Here is a 21,276-nt window from a genome sequence, read left to right on the forward strand (position 1 = left end):
AGATAGATCTCTTGTATGACATGACAGTAAAATATTAAAAAAAAAAAAATAGACAAGTTGTTGTAGGTTCATAGTTAAAAGGTCAAAGGAAATTATCTGTGTCACAAACTGGCTTTCATTTTCGCTGTCCCTAGACTTGCCATGTCAAAAAAAAAAAAAAAAAAAAAAAATGCGGGACAATAAAGCATTTGGATTTGGGTCAGTCATGCAGAAAATAATTTGTCTGGGGGAATTATATTCAATGCTCTATTTTTTTTTCTTTTTTTTTTTTTTTTTGAGGGGGGTGTACTTTCAGTCTAAATAGACAATGGATTCTTGCACAGAGATCTATAAAGAAAGAAGGGTCACACAATCACTAACTACATCTTTCCTTAATTGACATTCGCATTTCTGCTGTGTTCAAAAGAATGATAACACACTGATATATAAAAATATAACAATATGTCTACGTTCTTGGTAATGATTTTAGATGTTTGGTGTTAGTAGGGAGATGCACATATGGGAATTTGACATGTTGATTCTTCTCGGCCCAATCATGAACTAATGACAATATCCTTTTCGGTTGTTATTATATAAGCATTTGTGACCACCTGAAACACCAATTTTTGGATGGTATTGTCTTTCTAACCACACCCAAGAGCGTTTTATTCGGTCCTCATGATTCACTGGACTAACTTGACTTCGATTAAACTTGCTTAACCTTTTGTTGAAAATGACTTTTCCAATTTTTTTTCTGACAATTTCAAGTTTATAATTTTTCTTGGAATGACCTTTTGGTACATTTGATAATGCATGTGTAATAATTTAATAATGCATGTACAATAATTTAATAATGCATGTACAATAATTTAATAATGCAGGTGCAATAATTTGATAATGCTGGTGCAAAAAAATGAGTTCTTGTCATACACGGCCGAAATACCCAACAGCATTGCTGCAGTTTAGTGGCAAGAAGTTTTGGGAAGATTGGATAAACAGAAAGACTGGTTTTATTTTAGATTTTCTTTTTTAATGTGAGCCCAAATAGGTTCGCTTCTAGTTATAATTATATGCATAAGACACATAAGTTAAGGAATGTCTGAAAAGAGTTAGTGCTTGAAAAAGTTGAGAGAATATATGTCGCAAAATTAGGATTTAGCGTGTATGCTAGGTGTGTATGTTTTTGTTGGCATGCAGTGTGTCAGCTGAAGCAAAAAAGAGAATCGTTTTGTGTTCCTGATTATAGCGCCATCTGGTGTGCTGAAAAAGGAGATCATTAAAGGTTTGAGCGTACTCTGATGTATGAATGTCTGGGAAGGGAGGTAATTCTGCACACTGTTGCTCATTTGTTAAAACAAAACCAAAATAGAAATCTTTAAAGCAGACCAGTTATTTATTAAAAACCTTTAAAATAATTTTCTTTCAGTCTCAAGAGCCAATGGGTATTCCCTTTAAGAGTGTCTGTGTAAGAAGTCTATAACGAAGCAAGGGTTATGCAATCTCCAACTGCAGTTCTCCTGAACCAACATTGCTTGACTCCGAGGGCAACTGGAAACAATAACAGGATAATCATACAAAATATTGGTGTTATTTTGTAGTTTTCCTTCTCCTGGATAAGTTGCATAACTAAGACTTGAGTGTGGTATCTTAAAGTTATAATGAAAGTGATGAGCCCCCTACAGAAAAAAAATCATGACTAAGAACTGTGTATATGAAATCCTGTGTAAATCTGAAAAACTATACAAAGGTGAGACATGTTGTCCACTAAAAGTATGGTTAGAAGAACATCGAAAAGCTGTAATACGTGGAGAGATTGAAAAATCAGGTATAGCTGACCATATCTGGAAGGAAAAGAGAAATCATCTACCATTATGGCACGAAGTAAAAATTATAGACAGAAGAACAGTGGAGAGTAAGATGACTCAAAGAAGCAGCTGGGGAATAACCAATTACTAAGTAAACCCACTGTCCCCACATGTAATCGCTACACAACACTAGTTCCAAAAAAATTTGGCTTGTACTTTTATTATTTAATCAATAAATATGTCTGATAAAGCTGATATTTTTCTGGGTAGCATAAAAAAAAATTAAAGTTTTTTGGACAGAAAAACAAATGACATTCAGCAAATATGAGTTTATGAAAATAGTGTCCATTGTATTTTAAACTAGCGGGGGGTACCTGGCGTTGCCCGGTTGTTTGGAGGTGTGTGTGTGTAAGCGAAGTAATAACCCTGTATTAATTAAAAAAAAAAAATGAAAAACGATGTTAAACTTCTTTTAAAAAAAATCGGCAAAATCAAAACAAAAAGAAAACGGCGAACAAACTTAAAACTTCTTTATAAAAGAAATCGGAAAAACAAAAAGCAAAAATTCATGGAAAAACGTGTTCGGAAAACCAAAAGCCAAAAAAATACAGCAAAAAAAAATAAAAAAAGAAGAAATGGCATAAATAACCCGATTCGGTTAATTCCAGTTTTTTAAGCAACTACGAAGTAACGCTTCGATTCGGTTGATTCCAGTTTTTTTAAGCAACTACTAAGAAAAGAAAACTCGAACCGGTGTTCCTTCGTAACTGTTCCTTGTGGATGATCCATCAACGGTGTTAAGTGGTCGCGGGGGAAGGAGGAATTTAATAGAGAGAAAAGATTTTACCACTTCCATTGAGTTTAACCGATTTTGGCCATGAACTCTCAGCAGAAAAAATATAGGGATCTAAGATTATCAAGGAAGTGGAGAGGTAATAGACCTATAACACACCTCAGATATTGTGCTGCAGTTTGTGCATGTTACATTTGCATGAAATGTCTTGATTTTTAATCCTATTAAGGTCAAAATCACATGGGGGAAAAATGAGTTCATTTTATATATAGAGAGAAGATATAGAACTGACCCAAATGAGATAAATTAATAAATACTAAAAAGTTAGGCACAAAATAATACTATGTTACATAGTTCAATACAAATAAAAAAATCACATTGTAAGAAACAATCTTCACTTTACTCTTTCAGTCCAGCATCATTTGGCAGACAATGTTCTTTTTTTTTTCTTTTTTTTTTTTTTTCACACCGAATGTTCTTTTTTTACATAATGTTTTATTGACCTCTTTCTTCGGCGAAGAATCACCGCACATTAAAATTACTAAGAGTTCCTTTCTCACACCGTTACACTAATGATCATATATTATTATAATGACATTCGAAAACGAGGCTACATCAAAGGAAGGTCACTTTCATATTCTTGTCAAAAGTTGCAAGATTAGCCTTTTTAAAGTCAGATTTATCAAATTTGGCTTTTTTTAAAAAGCAGTTTGGCCCTCAAAAATTATATTTGGCCTTTTCCAAAATTTAACGCACAGACTAAGGAAGAATATTATCAAGATAATAATATTATTAATAATAATAATAATGCATTACATTTGGTAAGTGATGTATATTAATCTAAAAGTACTCGATACACTAGATAGAGTTGGCGTTTAGAGCAATAACTTCAGTGTGTTTTGTTATAGTGTTGTATATTTAACAAAAAACACCAAACCGTTTATTTTATCTTTTTAGATCTGACAGTTTTTGAAGCAATCAAATCTCGACCTGGAGACAAGCGGAAACGGCTACGGAATAATGATGCTGGTGACATTGATGGCTACTTGGGTCCATGGGGCAAATATGTTGATGAGAAAACTGTAATGAAACCTAATGAGGTAGGTAAAATGAATCAACTGTTCTATAACTGATTTTGAGATTTGCTTGAATATATCAGATGCACCCTTGCATTTATATGAGACTCTGGCTTGGTCTGTCATGTTTGAAATAGCATGCTCTGTGATCTAAGATTCTTCTATTTGAAACAATATTTTCTTTGATCTGTAATGCTTGAATTTTAAATAGCATTTTCTTTAGTCTGATGTTTTAATTTGAATTTTCTTTGCTCTGTGATGCTTCAGTTTAAAAGATGTACAGTAGAACCCCCGGAATATGTTGGTTTTTTTTTTCCAGGTTACGATGTGGAATACAATGTTTTTCCGACTCCTGGTTACAGTATTTGCCCCATTTAATTGCATTATTTATAATGTTATTTGGTTATATACATGTGTATTATAATACTGTACCGTATTTTGTCACTAATTTTTAATATCCTAACCATGGGGTTCTACTGTAGCACTTTATTTGGTCTGAGATCACGTTTCTATTTGAAACAGCAAATTTTGCAATTATAATGGATTTGTTACAGCTATTTTTTATTTATTTATTTATTTTTTTTACATTAATAATTATACGCATTTACTTGTAAAGGTAGGTGGGGGGGTAGTGTTGTGCGAGCTCCAAGAAGCTAGTTTGTTGTAATTGGTTTCTGGTTTTGAAAATCAGCAAAAGCACTTTGTATGAGCATGAAACTATTTATTAACGATAGAAAAAAAATGATACCTTTACAAGAACGATATCGTTTTTAAATGTGAATCTGCCATCTTGCTTTGGTCTGTCTCTGTCTGTCAGGGAAAACAGTTTTATTCTGTCAAAGTTATTTCCCTTTATTTCTGCTTATAGCAGTTTTGTTGCAGCAATACTATTTTCTGTTTATAGTAAGAATTGCATGAATTTACTTTTAAAGGTGTAGGTAATATAGTGTTGTTTGAGCTCTAGAAAACTAGTTTGTTGTCCAGCCAGACGACGATTCTTCGTCTCAAAGCAGTTAAAGTCTTGTTGACACATTGTAACAGTAGGAGTAATCATCATTGGTGTTGCAGTGGAGTTGATTTCTTTCTTATATTCTTTTAGTTGTTAAGTAGTTTTCTTTTTTCTTCTTTAGAGTGGTAGTTGTCATAATAGCAGTTGTACGCTTTACTCCTGTTCATAACACTCCAACTTTGACTGTTTCTGGGTTGTCACTTGGTACCTGCTCTCAAAAAGGTTGCCACTCCAATGAAGACCGCAGATGTGGAAGGATCCCAATCCATCAAGTTACCACTTCCGCCACATTGTCAAAGACTAAGGCCAATCGTCTGGCATTGGTCATCATAGTTGTACCACTGTGGAGCAAAGATCACTTTCAAACATGAAAAATAGATAAAAATTTGATGCATGTTCTTTTTTGTATAAAAATATAATAGTTCAAATGCTTTATATATATTTTTTAATTGGAATTCATTATTGAGATGAGTATTATTTATTAATTTATTTATTGAAGACTATTATCCTCAACTTTAGTTGAATAAAGATGAGGATAATAGTCTGCAATAAATAATACTGAATAATAATGAATTCCAATTGAATAATATATACCATTCGGTACGGACCCGGCCATAGAAGATCATATAATGAATAAACGTGGATTTATAAGACCAAAAAACCTTGATCGCCCTTCGGAGCCCGTGGCGCAGTGGATAGAAACATTGAATCTCTACGGTTCCAGGTGAGAATTGTCTGAAAATAGCAGTTTCAATCCTACCCAAAGCCGAATCATGATGAGACGACAACAACTATGGAAGACAGTAATTGCTAAGAATGCAGTCAGGAGATTCAGAGTTCCTATGCTGTCGCGGTTACCACCTGACAAAGGCCAGAGGAATAGTTGGCTGAAAAGTCGTGAAGCAACAACTAAGAAAAATGAGGATCATTATATTGTGCTGAGAATTGAGCAAGGCAATCTGGCACTACTTGTTCTCTCTAGTCTTACCCTCTCTCTCTCTCTTTCTCTCTCTGTTACCCCAGAAGGAGGTGGAGCTACTTCTCTCTCATTGCATCAAATCATTACATCATCTGTTTCTTATGCTCACTGTTATGAACTTTTTACAAAATGGAATTTATTCCAATTTTCCCAAATTCTGGGAAAAATGTCAGTCATCTCTGTCCACCCACTTTAGTTGACCTTCGCCAGTTACAAAACCAGTTGTTGTTTTTTTTTTTTTTTTTTAAACAGAATTTCCTGTTCACATGATAACTTTTCTAATCAAATTGCAAGTTTTCCTCTTTTTTCAGAAAACTCAAGTTTCATGTCAACCCTTTTTGATCCAATCATATTCTCACAACAATAAACTTATCATCATAATAAACTTTTTTAGTTCATTTTATTAATCATTCTGCACTCTATCATAAGGTTTTTCATCTTCCAGCTACAATCATTCCATTTTATTAGTAGTAGTTATTATAGATTAACAAAATAACAACAGCACACAGTCTACATTGTAATATATTTCTCTATTTTTTTCTCTTTAGAATTGCTCTTACAGCATCTTTTTCAAGTCTCCTGTGAGTGGGAAGGAGATCTTTTTAAAAAAAAAAAAAAAAAAAAAAAAAAGAAAAAAGCATGATGTCTGTCCTGATTGATAGACAAAATCCAAGAGAAAGATTAGAGTAACGTATTCTGTCATGTCGCTCTGGTGATTTCCTGTGAAGTCACTCTCTCTCAACATGTCAATTTAAATTTCTAACCTTAACTTCTAGTGGAAATTTCCTATTCTAACATAATCTAATTTCCAGTGGACTTTTCCTCTTTCAATATAACTTAATATATTCCACATCCTATTTCTATGGTGTTTTCCAGTTTTGATACGCATATATTTTCTCCAAGACTAAAAACGTAATTCTATCTCCTTTCTGTGGAAGGATGTTTATGTGATCTGAGATCCAAGAATGTATATCAGTAAGGCGGAAGAGGTAAAAAGTGAAGAGATGAAACGGTAAATGGAGAATATTGTTTTAACAAAGGACTTGACCTTTGTAACTGTTGACTGATGAGTAAAACCTCCAGAAGATTCTAAGGAGAATCTAATTTTAGTAATAAAGCAGACACGTTGGCATTGCTGAAGACTCTCTCTTTTGGGATCACCTAACCCTTAAAAATGTCTATAAACTTATTTTTATGATGCAAATAAAAAACAGAACACAGCAAATAGTGCTTAATCTAAATTATGATACCAATACATCTTAAGCATTTTTCATAGTAAGTTATAAAAACCAAAGTCAGAATCTATACTATTAATAAAATTCTAAATGTTTATTTATTCATGTGTGTATGTATACCAATAAAACTTTGGAACGGATGCACCAAATTGAAAAGATTCTTTTTTTTCCCTGAAAGGCGTAAGTCCCTAGATTGTCCTTATCTATACATGGTTTGTAACGAACAACGCCAAGTCACACAAAAAGCCCAAAGTAAGGGTTTTTGGACTGTTTCGTGCCATTTTCGAAAAAGTTACCTGTCCATGTCAACGGAATTTAGCACCATCTGTATACAGTCGCGGTAACATCTTTTGGCATACGGACAGGACTTGTGGTGTAATGGGTAATGCGTCTGACTACGGATTAGAAGATTCCAGGTCCGAATCCTGACAAGTTCGTAATAATTTTAACCATTTTATCCAACATTTACACATTATCCTTACCCTTAGTTAGGGTATTAATTTATTTTTATTTCGGACTATTATTCTCATCTTTATTAGTTGTTGTTTTTGATCTTTTATTGGTTTTGTTTATTCACAACGTTTCAGCCAACTATTCCTCTGGCCTTCGTCAACTAATAAAGATGAGAATAATAGTCCGAAATAAAAATAAATTAATATATAATGCTCATCTCAAAAATGAATTCCAATTAAGGAATAATATATACTTAGGGTATTTTTGCTTTTTCATTGATTTTATTTTGTGCATATGGGAATTTCCCATACTCCAAGTTCACAGGGTAAGCGTTGATGGTAAGAAGATGTTGAGTGTAGTCGATTTTGTGTTTGATTCAGCATTGTGTGTGCTGATGCAGTGCAATTGCTAGTTTAAAGTAAAATTAATGAGCATTCTAAATTATAATGTCACATACAAAAAAATTAGTTTGATTTAAATTATGATAATCATATATCTTAAACCATTTTGATAGTAAGTTATAAAAACCAAAGTCAGAATTAAAAAAAAATGATAATGACTTAATAATCATTCTAAATTATAATATCCCTATAATATATATGGTAAAAGTTAGAATTATAATAAAAATTTAGTTTGATTAAAAATATGACAGCAATTAAACATAAGTAGTACTTTAGTACAGTAGATGTGACAAATTTGAAATATTTTATTTTAGTGTTTCTGAATTTTTGAGATGAGGATTGGTTATTCATATTATTTGGATTCGTTGGACTATTGTTCTCACCTTAAGTTTGATTTTCACAACGTTTCGGTCAATGTAACCTCTGACCTTCTTAAGGTGTATCTTGTCGAACTAGGGAATGTTAGAGTACTTGGAAAAATCAATTGTAAAAAGTGATATTCTCCTAAAGGTGGAAGGTTCAATCCTCAGTGTGGGTGACCGAAAAATACAATTGCGAATTATTTAGACTCTCTATCCAGTCATGGCTGACAGAACAAGAGTATGCTACCCCCGTGAAGTAAATAAAGGGTTCTGCTCGAAATTCTGTCCAAATTCATGAGTTCGACAAGATACACCTGAAGAAGGACGCAGGTTACATCGACCAAAACGTTGTGAAAATCACACTCAATATGAGAACAGTAGTCCGATGGATCCAAATAATACAAATTTTATTTTAGTTTTTCAAATTTTGCTGTTGAGGTCTAAGTCCTCTAATTTAAAAATTTTTTAACATAAAGTTTTATCAACAAACAGGTATTTCTTTCTCGCTCCATGTGCCTAGAATCGAGCAGAATTTCCATAGACAGAGCTTCTTTACTAGGACTTTCTATTTATGGAACGCATTATCACAGGACTGCTTCCCAGCTTATTACAGTATGGTTGCTTCCAATTTCAATGTCAACAGATTGTTGTGATAAGTGAGGAAGATTTCTATCATAAGGTTTTTCATCTTCCAGCTGACAATCATTCCATCTTATTAAACCTTATACTTGAGTGGCTTTTAACCTTGGTAAGTGGTGACTCATTAAAAAATAACACTTTTTTATTGCTTTAATTTAATTTGCTTTTTCCTCTAAAACTTTGCTCGTATTATTTAGATTATTCACGGCTCGATGGACAAATTTTTCTTTAGTTGACCTTTGACAACTAAATATTTTCGTTTACTAGCCAAATAGAAAAGTTACTAGCCAAACCCACATGATTTTTAGAATATGACATCTTCGTCCTGTGACAAGTATGTACATCATAAAGATGTTTTAATAAGTGTAATTCTAAATATACAACAAATTTTATGTTGATACTTTCATTGTTTACATAATTCAACTTTGTTCGTTTCATTAAAAAAAAAATGTTGGAAAGATATTTTTCACTCAGTAGTGAGCTTTGGAAGATTGTCAGTGAAAGAAATGCAATCGTCAAAAAATAAGCGTTTCATTATTTCTAGTTGCCATTTTGAAAAATCACTCGCAAATGCGACTGTTTCATTCGCAATGTAGAGCCCTGTTATTCAGACATCTTGAATGTTATTTTTACAGCATTTCTGTTGATGTAACTCTGACCTTTTTCAAGTCTCTCTTGTCAAACTTGGGGCTCTTTCTATTGAACTTAGGAATCGGCACGGAATTTCGAACAGAACTGTTACACTGTGGGGTGTGTGGGGGGTTTCTGTCTGGTGATGATACTCCTTATTATTTATCTTTGTATTTGTACGTGAGTCTCTTATTTAGTGTCTATGCTTGTGTGTGCCGTGATCGTCTATCTATGTATGTATGTCTATATATGTGGTTGTCTCCCTTCTAGTGTGAGTGTATATGTATTTCAATAAAGTCACCATACCTTTTTTTTTTTTTCTGCTTCTTGATTCTTTCTTGGGGAATGCTTTCTTGCCGATGTTGAAAGAACATATTACGAAGAAACACAACACTGAATTCTAGCATGGCTTCTTTATTTCAGCTAACGAAAGAATGGGGTGGGAAGCATCGTATTGTCGACACCTTTCGTATGTTTCTTTCTTAAACGCATCTTCAGGTCTAACCAAGACATCCGCTTCGTCCGAACTCAGAAAACCGACCGCCTTTCATGCGAACCAAAAATATCTCCCTTTCTTTCTTTTGCATCGTTTTTCTTTCAGCTAACTCATTACCCTCAGTTGTCATCGCTGACCCTAGCTACCTGTTTGACATAGTCAACCATAACTTCTTAAACTGTTCTTTGCACTAACCAACCTACCAGCAACTCCAATTTCCAACATGCCAGCATACTCTGGGATATATTATATAACAGGGACCTTTTATTTAATTCATCTGGATAGGATGCTGTCATTCCATCAGCCATGGCCAAGTAGAAGTCCTAAGTAATTCACACTTATATTTTGAGTATCATCTGCATTGAGAATTGAACCTTCAACCTCCAGAAGAGTGTAACTCACAACTGAATTTTACCAAGTACTTTATCTGTTATACTACTTGCTCACAACTTGCTATTTATAGTGTCCCAGAATTCGCTCAGTATGGCACAATCACGTTGACACACCGGTTCTCGCCAGATCACCAAAGTTAAGCAACGTTGAGCCTGGCCAGTACCAGATGGGTGACCATTTGGGAAGGCTAGGCGTGGAGCCAGCACCCTCACCCTGTAAAAAGAACTCCTCGCTACAAAAGCATCTACAAAAAGCTGTAGATGGCCTATGCCCCTCCAGGGGCGCAAGGCTATGGATGGATGGATGGATGGATGGATTCACTCAATACTCGACAGTCATAGGGATGCTTCCGTAATAAGCATAATATCAGATGTCTTCATTTCTGATACTTATGAGCCATTGTCTGTATTGTGGTAGAGTTTTGAACCAGTACATCAGACCAAATCTAAAATTTTACTTTCCTGTTGTGCTTGTCTTTCTAATCAACGTGTGAAGTATACATTACTTGTTTTGATGGACTATTCTCATCTTGAGCGTTATTTGTACAGTGTTTCAGTTGATATAGCCTTCGATCTTTGTCAGGCATGTTGGTCACCATCTTGGAAAAGAAACTAGAAAAGTTATTGTCTCCAAAAGTCGAAGGCTATATCCACCGAAATGTTGCACAAATAACACTCAAGATGAGAACAATAGTTCAATCAAAACAAGCAATACAATCAGCCCTCATCTCAAAAATTCAGAACTGTGTGAAGTATAATCGCTACTTTTTTAAAAAAAGTTTTTACATCTGTTATAAATATGCGTTTTGTTAGTGTTCTATTGGCACATTTCGGCTTTACCTTATTTCATAAAAAGCCTCTTTTTTTTTATTGTTTGTTTTCAGGAGGAGATGAAAGAGTTGGATGAAATATTGGCCAAGAGAAACAAAGCCAAACGACAGCAAGAAGAAAAAGTGGGTGACGAGAAATCAACACTTCACAGTAAGTTGACCTCACAAAGAGATCTGTTATTCTACATTTGTGAGAGATTCAGACAATTTACTGTGTGACAGTATATATATGTGTGGGTTGGGTTGGTGAAGGCGTTTGGATTTGAGATATCGTTATGTGTGGTGTTCAATCCATATTCGTTTGAAATCAGCTACCCCCCTCCCCCACATTTTGAAATGTGAATTACTTAATTTGTCTTTTTATTATATATCAGTGTGATTCATAAAGATTGTTATCTCTACTAGTATATAAAAGGAACTTTGTGTGTATGAATTTGTTCCTTATAGACTCATAAACGGCTGGGCCGATTTTTAAAAAAAATTTCCACATAAATGTACTTTATATGCCCGGCAGTGTTCTTAGATAGGTTTTGTATTGGAATGTCTTTGATTAATCAAAAAAAATCCAGTGAAGGAAGGAATGGACGATTTTGATTAAAGTTAATGCCTTATACAATCTAACATCACAAGTGCATTTGAGAACTTTTATTACTGCACAAGCAGAAAGGCCTGACATATAAAATCAACAGTAGGTTCTTTGATATGACAGGGATGCATTTGCAATGAATGTTTCTGTTTAGAGCACAATAAAACTATGATACGTGACTTTTGCATTTTAAACTTTAATTCAAGCTATTATCACCGCACAAGTAGAAAGGCCTGACATATAAAATCAACAGTAGATTCTTTAATATGACAGGGATGCATTTGCAATGAATGTTTCTGTTTAGAGCACAAATCAACTCTGATACATAACGTTTTCCTTTTAAACTTTAATTAAAGACATTATATAAAAATAATTTTATAAAATCAATGTTAAGTTCTCTACAGTGCAATGTAGACTGCAATGTATTGTAGAATAAGTCAGTGCACGGAGGCATGTAAAACTTCCTCTCGATGCACCGCGGTGGCTCTTCAACTAGAGCAGGCAATTAATCAATTTAATTGGAAATGGACGATTTCACTGATTTCGATGACAATAAAGTCAAGTCCCGGCTGGCCTGGGATTTCAAAGTTCAAAGTGTAGTATCTGTTTTGGCAGATACTGCAATCAAAGTTATATGTGGGGGCAACCCCACATATAAAACCATTGCTCTTGAGTAATCAGTTTTGGTCAATGTAGGGGAAACCCTTTATACCAATTGTCACTATCCAGTTTCCTCTCGGGGAGGGGGGGGGTCCCTCTCCCCTCACTCTCCACATTAAAAAACGGCCTTGTGCTTAATTTGCTCCGTGGGAAAGCAAATAGCAAGTATGAGAGGGAGAAACATTCATTGATTCTCATCCAAGCAATATATAAGTGCGATGTATAAAATGAAAATGATACATTTATTAGTAATTTATTTGATGCCAACAGGGCTATCTGGCATTGCCTGGGACAAAAATGTAACTTCTTTTTTTTTTTCTTTTTTTTAAAGCTTGCCATCTTTCTCCCTCTTTCTATTCATCTCTCTCCAATCTCTTCCACTCAGCCCACTCTTTTCTTGCTCGACAGACAACTATAACAGACCCCTCATGTAATAAGGCAACATTGTATTTTTAAATAAGTTTATATGAGGTGCCTCAAATAAGTTTCCAGATTGTTTTCATATGGGCACTTTTATCATGAAACTTTAGTCTCCTTTGAAGTAATCGCCTCCGGCTGCAATGCACTTGTTGTACCATTCCAGCAACTTCTGGAAAACTCCATGGAAGTTATCTTGTGTGAGTGTGTCAATGACTCTTATCACAGCCTCTTTTATCTCGTCAATCGTTTCGTAATGACAGCCTCTAAGGTTTTCCTAAAGCTTAGGGAATAATCAGAAGTCATAGGGAGCAAAGTCTGTACTATAGGGTGGGTGAGGAACTGTCTTGATGCCCATCTTGATCAAATAGTTTGTGACAAGGATGGAGTTGTGAACTGGTGCATTGGAATAAACTTTGCACAAATCTTCCTCATCTTTAGTTCCTTGCGAATAAGTGGACAGTTCCTACACTGACATTAAACTGTGCACTTATTGTCTCTGTAGACACAACTGTCCATGAAATTCTTTATCGTTTGGGTTTGTTTACCCAAATTCTTTATTTGGCCAATCAACTCTGGTGTTCTGACTTTCTTACTCCTCCCACACCTCTCATCATCCCTCACAGATTCTCTGCCTTCCTTGAATCTCTTATGCCACTGGTGCTTGATTCATGCAAAATGGTTCAAAAGCAGTCTGAAGCATTCCACATGTTTCTGTGGCATTTTTTGCAAGTTTAAAACAAAATTTTATTGCATATCATTCTTCTAAAGTGTCCTCACATCCAGATTGCATTCTTTGAAATTCACCAGCTGTGATGATGGGACTTTAGTTTTGAACCTGAAATCATAAAAATTGGTCAGTCATCTCATAAGATGTATAGCAATAACATACTGAGTTTTCAAGAGTCTGTGACAATTTTAAATGCCTGTACAAAAAAAAGTCTGGAAAATTATTGAAGGCACCGTGTAATAATACCGAAAAAACAACCGAATCCAACAAAACCTGGCCCAGCTGTGTCCCCAGAGAATTAATATATTTTTCTAAATTTTAAATATTATTCATCCAGAGTAACACTGATCAAGAATGTGCCAAGATTGTGGGTGTTTGTTTTGTAGTGTTTTACTTTTAGCTGGACATGCTGACCTATATACACATAGACAACTGCCCTTTAATAGACTAGTGGGGCTACCCGGCACTGCCAAGATCCATAAAAAAAAAACTAAATAAAAATTAAATAGTATGTGTAACATTTTTATATTAAAACTTTTACCTATGCCCTCCCCCTTCTCTTTCTCTCTTCCTCTCTCTTTAGCGTTCTCTCTTTCCGCTCCTCCATTAACTCCTCTCTCCAACCCTCTTTCTCATCCACTGGCAGTCCATTCCTCTCTCTCTCTCTGTTGAAAATTATCTACTTTATTAACCTAAGATATCCATTTCAGATGTAATACTTTAATCTCATATTTATTGCACCTAAACAACACAGTAGAACAAAACAATGATATTCTTGATCCTGGACACTTTTTTTCCCCTACCCCACCCGCTTTTACAGTAAAATGAAGAAGACTGAAGTTGAGAAGGAAAATAGTCCAAACAGATTTAATTGTAATATTGTTATTTACACATCTATTGTTCCCGGATATTTCCTAGTAAAACCAAATGTTCTGCCTCCCCCCTCCTTTCCATATGCTTATTTCCAAAATGAAATAAGGTAATGGTAATAATGAAAATCAATTTGCTGTGTACAATTCAGAGTAGAATAAAAAGAACTGTTACATCCCAACCACACTTGTGAAATATAATAATAATAATAATATACTCCATCAAAATAAAAAAATTATGTTTTGCCAATGTTTACAGTAGAATTTGTATCCATATGAAACTAGCCTGGTTGTCTGACGCTGCCTGGGTGTTTGGCGGTGTGTGGTGAGGAAAAAAAAAAAAAAGTGGTAGTAGGCATGCAAGGAGGCTCAAACCCATACTGCGAAGGAAGAAAAGAATGTGAAAAAAACCCCAAAAAACGTGACGTCTTTGCCGTTGCGTCCATCGCAATACCAGAAGTTGCAAAGGTTTAAATTAAGGATAGTCAATCGAAAAGAGGGGGAAATATCGGCAAAAAAAGCGACCCCCTCATTGTAGAAAAGTGCCCAGTTGAGGGTGAAGGAATTAATGTTTTTGGCCAATTTTTCAATATTTGTTGTCCGAAGGGTCGAGCTTCAAAATAATACCAATCTCATGAAAATCCGTTGTCTCTGTCGAAAATTTTAGGCAGACATACATACATACATACATACATTTAAACAGACAGGTGAGATTTATATTATAGACTAGCGGGGGGTACCCGGCGATGCCCGGGTGTCTTGAGGTAAATCAAAACTCCGGGGGGAGGGGGTCTTAAATAATGAAAAAAAAAAGTTTTGGTAGGTGAGTATGAGGATGGAACCCGTACCCTTGAGTTGGAAATTAATGTGTGAAAAAAAAAAAGAAAACGTGCGACGTTAGCCATTGGGCTACCGCGACATACAACATAGACAGGCTTGAATTTATTTATTTAACTATAAAAACAGGCGTGCGCAATAAAAGTTAACTCTGCTGCTTCCATTTGACCTAATTAAGAAGGTCAAATAGAAGTCACGCAGCGTTTGGGTTTGTTTACCCAAATTTGACTGTTTTTTTCCCCCAATGTTCATCCAGAGTAACACTGAATGTTGGGGAGGGGGAAAAACAGCTCCCAATTGTCCAGATTGAATAGCAACTGTCTGATATACAAGATTGATCAAAGCTGATTGCTTCTGGACGTTTTTCCCGGCACAATGCCAAGAATACGGCCGTTTGAGTTTAGTTTCACTTTATTTATACTAAAAAGCCCAATCAACACGCGAGAAGCCAAAATAGCAATAATTTTGTAAAAATCGACGTAAATAAATCTAGACGCTACATGCGTTCTCAAATCCTACATATTATTATCTACGGCCTATATAAACAGTTCTAAGCAATAGTAACCCCCCCCCCCCGGGAGCGTGTGCGAGAAAAGCCTTTGCGAGACATACACGAAATGGTCACACACATTTTGCCTTTTATATATATAGAAGATAATGTCTGAATAAAGTTTTTTTAAAAAAATGATAAATGTCTCAAACTGAAAATTAAAAAGAAAAGGAGGAAAAAAGTAAAAATTATTATTAAATATTGAGGGAGGTGAAGTTTCTTTATTCTAACATATGATTAAGTCAACGAAGTGGATTTTGACAAGTGCCACCCTGAGTACATGGTAATAACCTAAATTTGCAGAACAAAATCATCCTCAAAAATGAGTGATATTTATTATTTTATGCAAATTATCTTCTGTAATGCTGTACACAGGGAACCAACACGTTGTAGCTTCAGTCACAAAGGAAACAAAGAACAGGAAAGAGGAAAGAAGTTCAACTTGCTTTTTCTTTGTAACAACAACATTTATCTCCTGGGTGTTATGGCCACAATGTCACCTATGTGATCATCTTCTCTAATGTGATCTTCAATTTTCTTTTGTTCAGTGTTCCATATCTCTTAACTGTTCGACCACTTTTGATGAGATTACTTGAAACAATTGCAGCACATTTTGTCTATTAACTGCTCAACCCCCTTTTGGCAAGATTATACGAGACAATTATGGTTGAGACCTGATCCAAAGGGGCAGAGCCATTATCCGTGCCCCCGAATTAATTGGATAAGCAATGTTGAGCCTAGTTAGTACCAGATGGGTGACCATTAGGGAATTCTAGGCACTGTATGTGCTCTGCGCTTATCTCGGCATTTGTTTCCAGTCATCCTGTACAGACACTTCACTTGCCGCTGCTATTTAACAATGTTGACTCAGGAGAGGTGTGGTTGGAGATTGCGCACCCCCTGCCACAAAAAGTTTCAGGCGTAGGCACTCCTTCGTGGGTATCCATAGTTTGTCAAAGACTGAAGGAGCCCAACATATAACGCAACAATTGTTGGAATTTCCCCTTTTTGTCACCATACGGGGGGTGGGGGTGGAGAGAAGATCAAATGGTAGACAAAACAGAGTGGGATGGCAAATTAAATTATTTTTCAAGCTGAGAAACAACTATCTCTCCATGGAAGCTGTGTGAAGGAGTCATTGTTTTTCTGATGAACCAAATATTTTAATTATTATTGAAAATATTACATTATCCCTGCTAGTAACATTAATTTTATCCTTGCGAAGATAAAAAAAAAAAATCACTCATAAAAATTCCAAGAATTCTAAAACCGAATCATCTATAATAACTAGCAATAACAATGAAACTGACTGATATAAACTAAAATAGATTTTCTTCCAAACCAAATATAAATACGAATGCCAAATAAACAAATGTTGAATTCATTCAAGCCATCCTTATGAGTGGAGCAGCAGAAATGGGATAAACACGTTTATTTTTCGAGTATTCAATGTCTGGCACATTTTCTTTTTTTTTTTTATGTGTTTAGTAAAATATCTATGCTTAGGAAACGGCTCAGAGAATACTAGCTCTGTAACTAAAATAATGTTAAACTGTCAGAAGCGAAATTGGAGAATAGTGAACGATCGTTCGTATATATTTTACTTTTGTTTATTGTTTTAGTCTGCAAAGATAACCGCGTTCCCGCTTATCCATATATAAGCATGTAATGTACTTCAATGACAAATAACTTTGCTACCAGTCAACACATTCCATTAATAATGAAAGTGGTTTGCCAAAAAGTTAAGTTTAAAATATAAAGAATCCAAATGTTTTTCACGGTCAAAGATATGTTATGAAACTTCAACAGTTTTTGTTTTTTTTTACACTGAACTCACTAAACAATCCTTTAGTCTTCCTGTCAGATCTCTACATAATTGTTTAGCCTTCCTGTCAGATCTCTACATAATTGTTTAGCCTTCCTGTCAGATCTCTACATAATTGTTTAGCCTTCCTGTCAGTTCTCTACATAATTGTTTAGCCTTCCTGTCAGATCTCTACATAATTGTTTAGCCTTCCTGTCAGATCTCTACATAATTGTTTAGCCTTCCTGTCAGATCTCTTACATAATTGTTTAGCCTTCCTGTCAGATCTCTTACATAATTGTTTAGCCTTCCTGTCAGATCTCTACATAATTGTTTAGCCTTCCTGTCAGATCTCTACATAATTGTTTAGCCTTCCTGTCAGATCTCTACATAATTGTTTAGCCTTCCTGTCAGATCTCTACATAATTGTTTAGCCTTCCTGTCAGATCTTTACATAATTGTTTAGCCTTCCTGTCAGATCTCTACATAATAGTTTAGCCTTCCTGTCAGATCTCTTCATAATAGTTTAATATTAGACAACTTTAAAGTAACATGTCAGATATTACTTTTGTGAAGTTTTGAAATGAGGATTGTTTGTATTATTAGGATTCCTTGGATTGCTGTTCTCTTCTTGAGTATTATTTCCATGCAGATTCACTTGTTTGACAAATACACCTGTAGAAGGTAGGAGATTACATCAACCGAAACTTGCAAATAATATCTGTGATAAGAATAGTAGTGCGAGGATTCTAAATAATACAAACATCTTGTATATAATAAAAGAGGCACAGCTTTTCTCCACTAGACGAAAATACTGTAGGTTTACAACAACAGATAGTACATAAAAAATTATTATGTTTACGCTAATAGCTATTACCTTATTTAACTATGTAACGCCATTGCAGACACATTAATTTGTAATATTAAAGCATTACATTTATTCCTAGGAGCACCATCTTCATCATAGTTATAACCTATAGAGGAAGTGGCTCAAATTTCTCCCTCTATTCCATAAGTCCTCTTCTTACACCATTCTATACTATGTGCATTTATACTTTTTCCTACTTTCCTGAGTCTACTCCGTTATTTCAAATATTTTTAATTTTCGTTGTTGGAATATTTGAACTTTCCACCACCAATTGCCATGGAAATTTTCTCGCTAAACATTCATCTCATCTTTGATGAAATAATTTTTATTAACATATAAATTAATTTGAGATCATGATGATCATCATCATTGGGGAGACCTAGTGTTTTGAATAAACTCTTCATTTGAAAAACAAAATTCAAAAAACATAAAAAGAAAATGAATTCGACAGCAACAACAATATATTTTGAAAACTGATTGATGAGAGGATCATTTATTTTCAGTTGTAAAAGTAAATTTTTTTTTAAAGTTAGACGTGCTTTTTATTTTTCAAAAATGCTGTGGATAACTGAATAAAATTAATATCAAAACCGAAAAACAAAAGTAACAACATTATATTTTCAAGATGGATTGATTAGATCAAATCAAGATGGATTGATTAGATTAAATCAAAACGCGGATTCCATGAACAAAGCTTCTTTCTTAGAACTGCACGCCTGTGGAACTCTGTTCCGTCTACCTGCTTCCCTCCGGACTACAACTTGGATGTCTTCAAGTCCAATGTTAACAAATTCCTAATGAACCGCCCCCTTAATTAAACACTTCATCAAATCTCCACACTAACGTAATTGTACTTGCAATAACTCTTATCCCTGAGTGGCTTCCGGGCCTTGATAAGTGGTGAACACTGTGTAAAAAAAAAAAAAAAAAATGCATCGGTTTTTCAGGTTTTTTTGTTTTTTACAAAGGAGTCACCACTTATCAAGGCCCAGAGGTCACTCGAGGATAAGGGTTAATAAGTGTACAGTGGTCAATGGGACAATGTCATAGTAATTGTTAGTGAAAATTTGGTAAATTCAATTACTTAAGGGGAATGACTCATCAAGAACTTGTTTATGTTGGACTTGAAGATGACCATATTGTAGTCAGTCGGAAAGCAGGCAAATGGAAGAGAGTTCCACAGGTGTGTAGTTCTAAGAAAGAAGCTTTGTTTATGGAGTCTACGTTTAGGTTTAGGCACAGATAAAGAGTGGGAGAAATTATTGATAGTGTTTTCAGCTAGATGAGTGTTTCCTGTGAAAGTTTAGCAAGGGGGATCATAAATTGGAACTCAGACAAGCACTTGCCATGAAAATAACGATAAAGCAGAGACAAAGGATGGAAAATTCTGAAAATGTCAGGGAAAAGAATGGAGAAAATATGATCGGACAATTTATTTCTGATTTGAGTTTCAAGGGTTTTTTTACTAAATTGACCCCACGTCATAATTTAAAGGATGTAGAAAATGTATCTTGGGTTTACTTTTGGCACCCGCGTAGCTACCATTTCCCTCGTTTTGTCCTTTAGTCCTAGCATTGCATGAGCGATGTTTCTGTCAAAGAAGAAAGAATTGCTGTTTTCTGGGTCAGAATCTATTCCATCTAACAATTATTGTTGGCAAGTTTTTGACATTTAATTGGTATTTTTTTTTTAAGCTTCTTACATAAAGTAGCTTCATGAGCGATTTCTATAAAAAAAATACCTTCCAACTATTGGTTTATACTGATGTTAAATTGACAATGTAATCCAACCGGTTGGTTGCTAATAATTTATTTTTCATGGGTTTTAGTAAATTACCCTATAATTTTTTACCTCATAAGACACTGAGGAGAGCTTTATTGAAAAGAAATGTTTGGATACGTTAGTAGTTGACCTAATAGGATGAAATCCATATTGCATGTTACTAAGTAGATTTCTTTTGCTGAGATGATTGACAACTTCTTGATTTATCACAAGAAATTGATTGGTCTGCATTGAGATGAAGACTGATTACCAAACTTTTTAGAAGTTGCTTCCGAAACTTGCTTTGGCATGTCATACAATATCTTCTGAATCACCAAATCCTTTTTATTTGATTAGTCCTCATGACAAGTGCTCGTCTGAGTTTCAATCTGTGGTTCTCTTTCCTCCTGCCAAACTTTCACAAAAAAAACACTTGTCTAGCTACAACCACTATCGACAATTTACCACACTCTCTATCTGTGCATAAATCTAAACACAAATTACATGAACAAAGAAATGGCCGCTTGTGAAACTTTGTTCCACTTTCCTGCTTCTAAGCTGACTACAATATGTTTGTCTTCAAGTCCAATGTAAAAATGTTGAGTTGTCCTTTTAAATAATCAAATTATATCCAATTTCCATCACTAACGATTACTACACTGCTGACCACTGTATATTCATTAACCCTTATCCTCGAGTAGTCGCCGGGCCTTGATAAAGAGTGACTCCTATGTAAATAATAAAAAAAAAGACTATTCACTAGAGTGTCAGGCTTTGATTTTGCTGATGCAGCTCTGTCATAACTTGTAAAATTTCTCGACTAACTTATGAAAATTCTACCACAGAGCGAGCACTCTTTGTTTTATTGTTGTAATAAAAGTGTTTAATTGCATGCATATTTTTATCAGCTTATTAATAAACTTATTTAAGTATAGATAAAAGTAGAAAAAAAAAACAATCATGTTTAATTGCCTTGTGATTTATTGCTTTTGTTGCTATTTGCAATTTCTGTTTAGTTATGATTAGCAATTGTTTAAAAGCCGTGTAGACATGTGTAGATCTTGTTCTTTGGTGTATTGCGTTCGCACTCACACTATCATGAAGTGGAACGCACA

General features: G+C 34.7%; 1 protein-coding gene across 1 annotated transcript in view; it reads left to right on the forward strand.

The window, feature by feature from the left end:
* The window catches only part of LOC145263130 (pre-mRNA-processing factor 17-like), a 268,376-nt gene that overhangs the window by 170,917 nt on the left and 76,183 nt on the right, over positions 1–21,276 (forward strand). Inside the window, exons 5-6 of the mRNA XM_080120076.1 lie at positions 3,535–3,677; positions 11,134–11,230. Coding sequence (XP_079976202.1) covers positions 3,535–3,677; positions 11,134–11,230 — 240 coding nt within the window. The remainder of the gene's footprint in view (positions 1–3,534; positions 3,678–11,133; positions 11,231–21,276) is intronic.

Source organism: Euprymna scolopes, chromosome 38 (genome assembly GCF_053919585.1).
Source record: "Euprymna scolopes isolate OS-2025 chromosome 38, ASM5391958v1, whole genome shotgun sequence".
NCBI classification, from domain to species: domain Eukaryota; kingdom Metazoa; phylum Mollusca; class Cephalopoda; order Sepiida; family Sepiolidae; genus Euprymna; species Euprymna scolopes.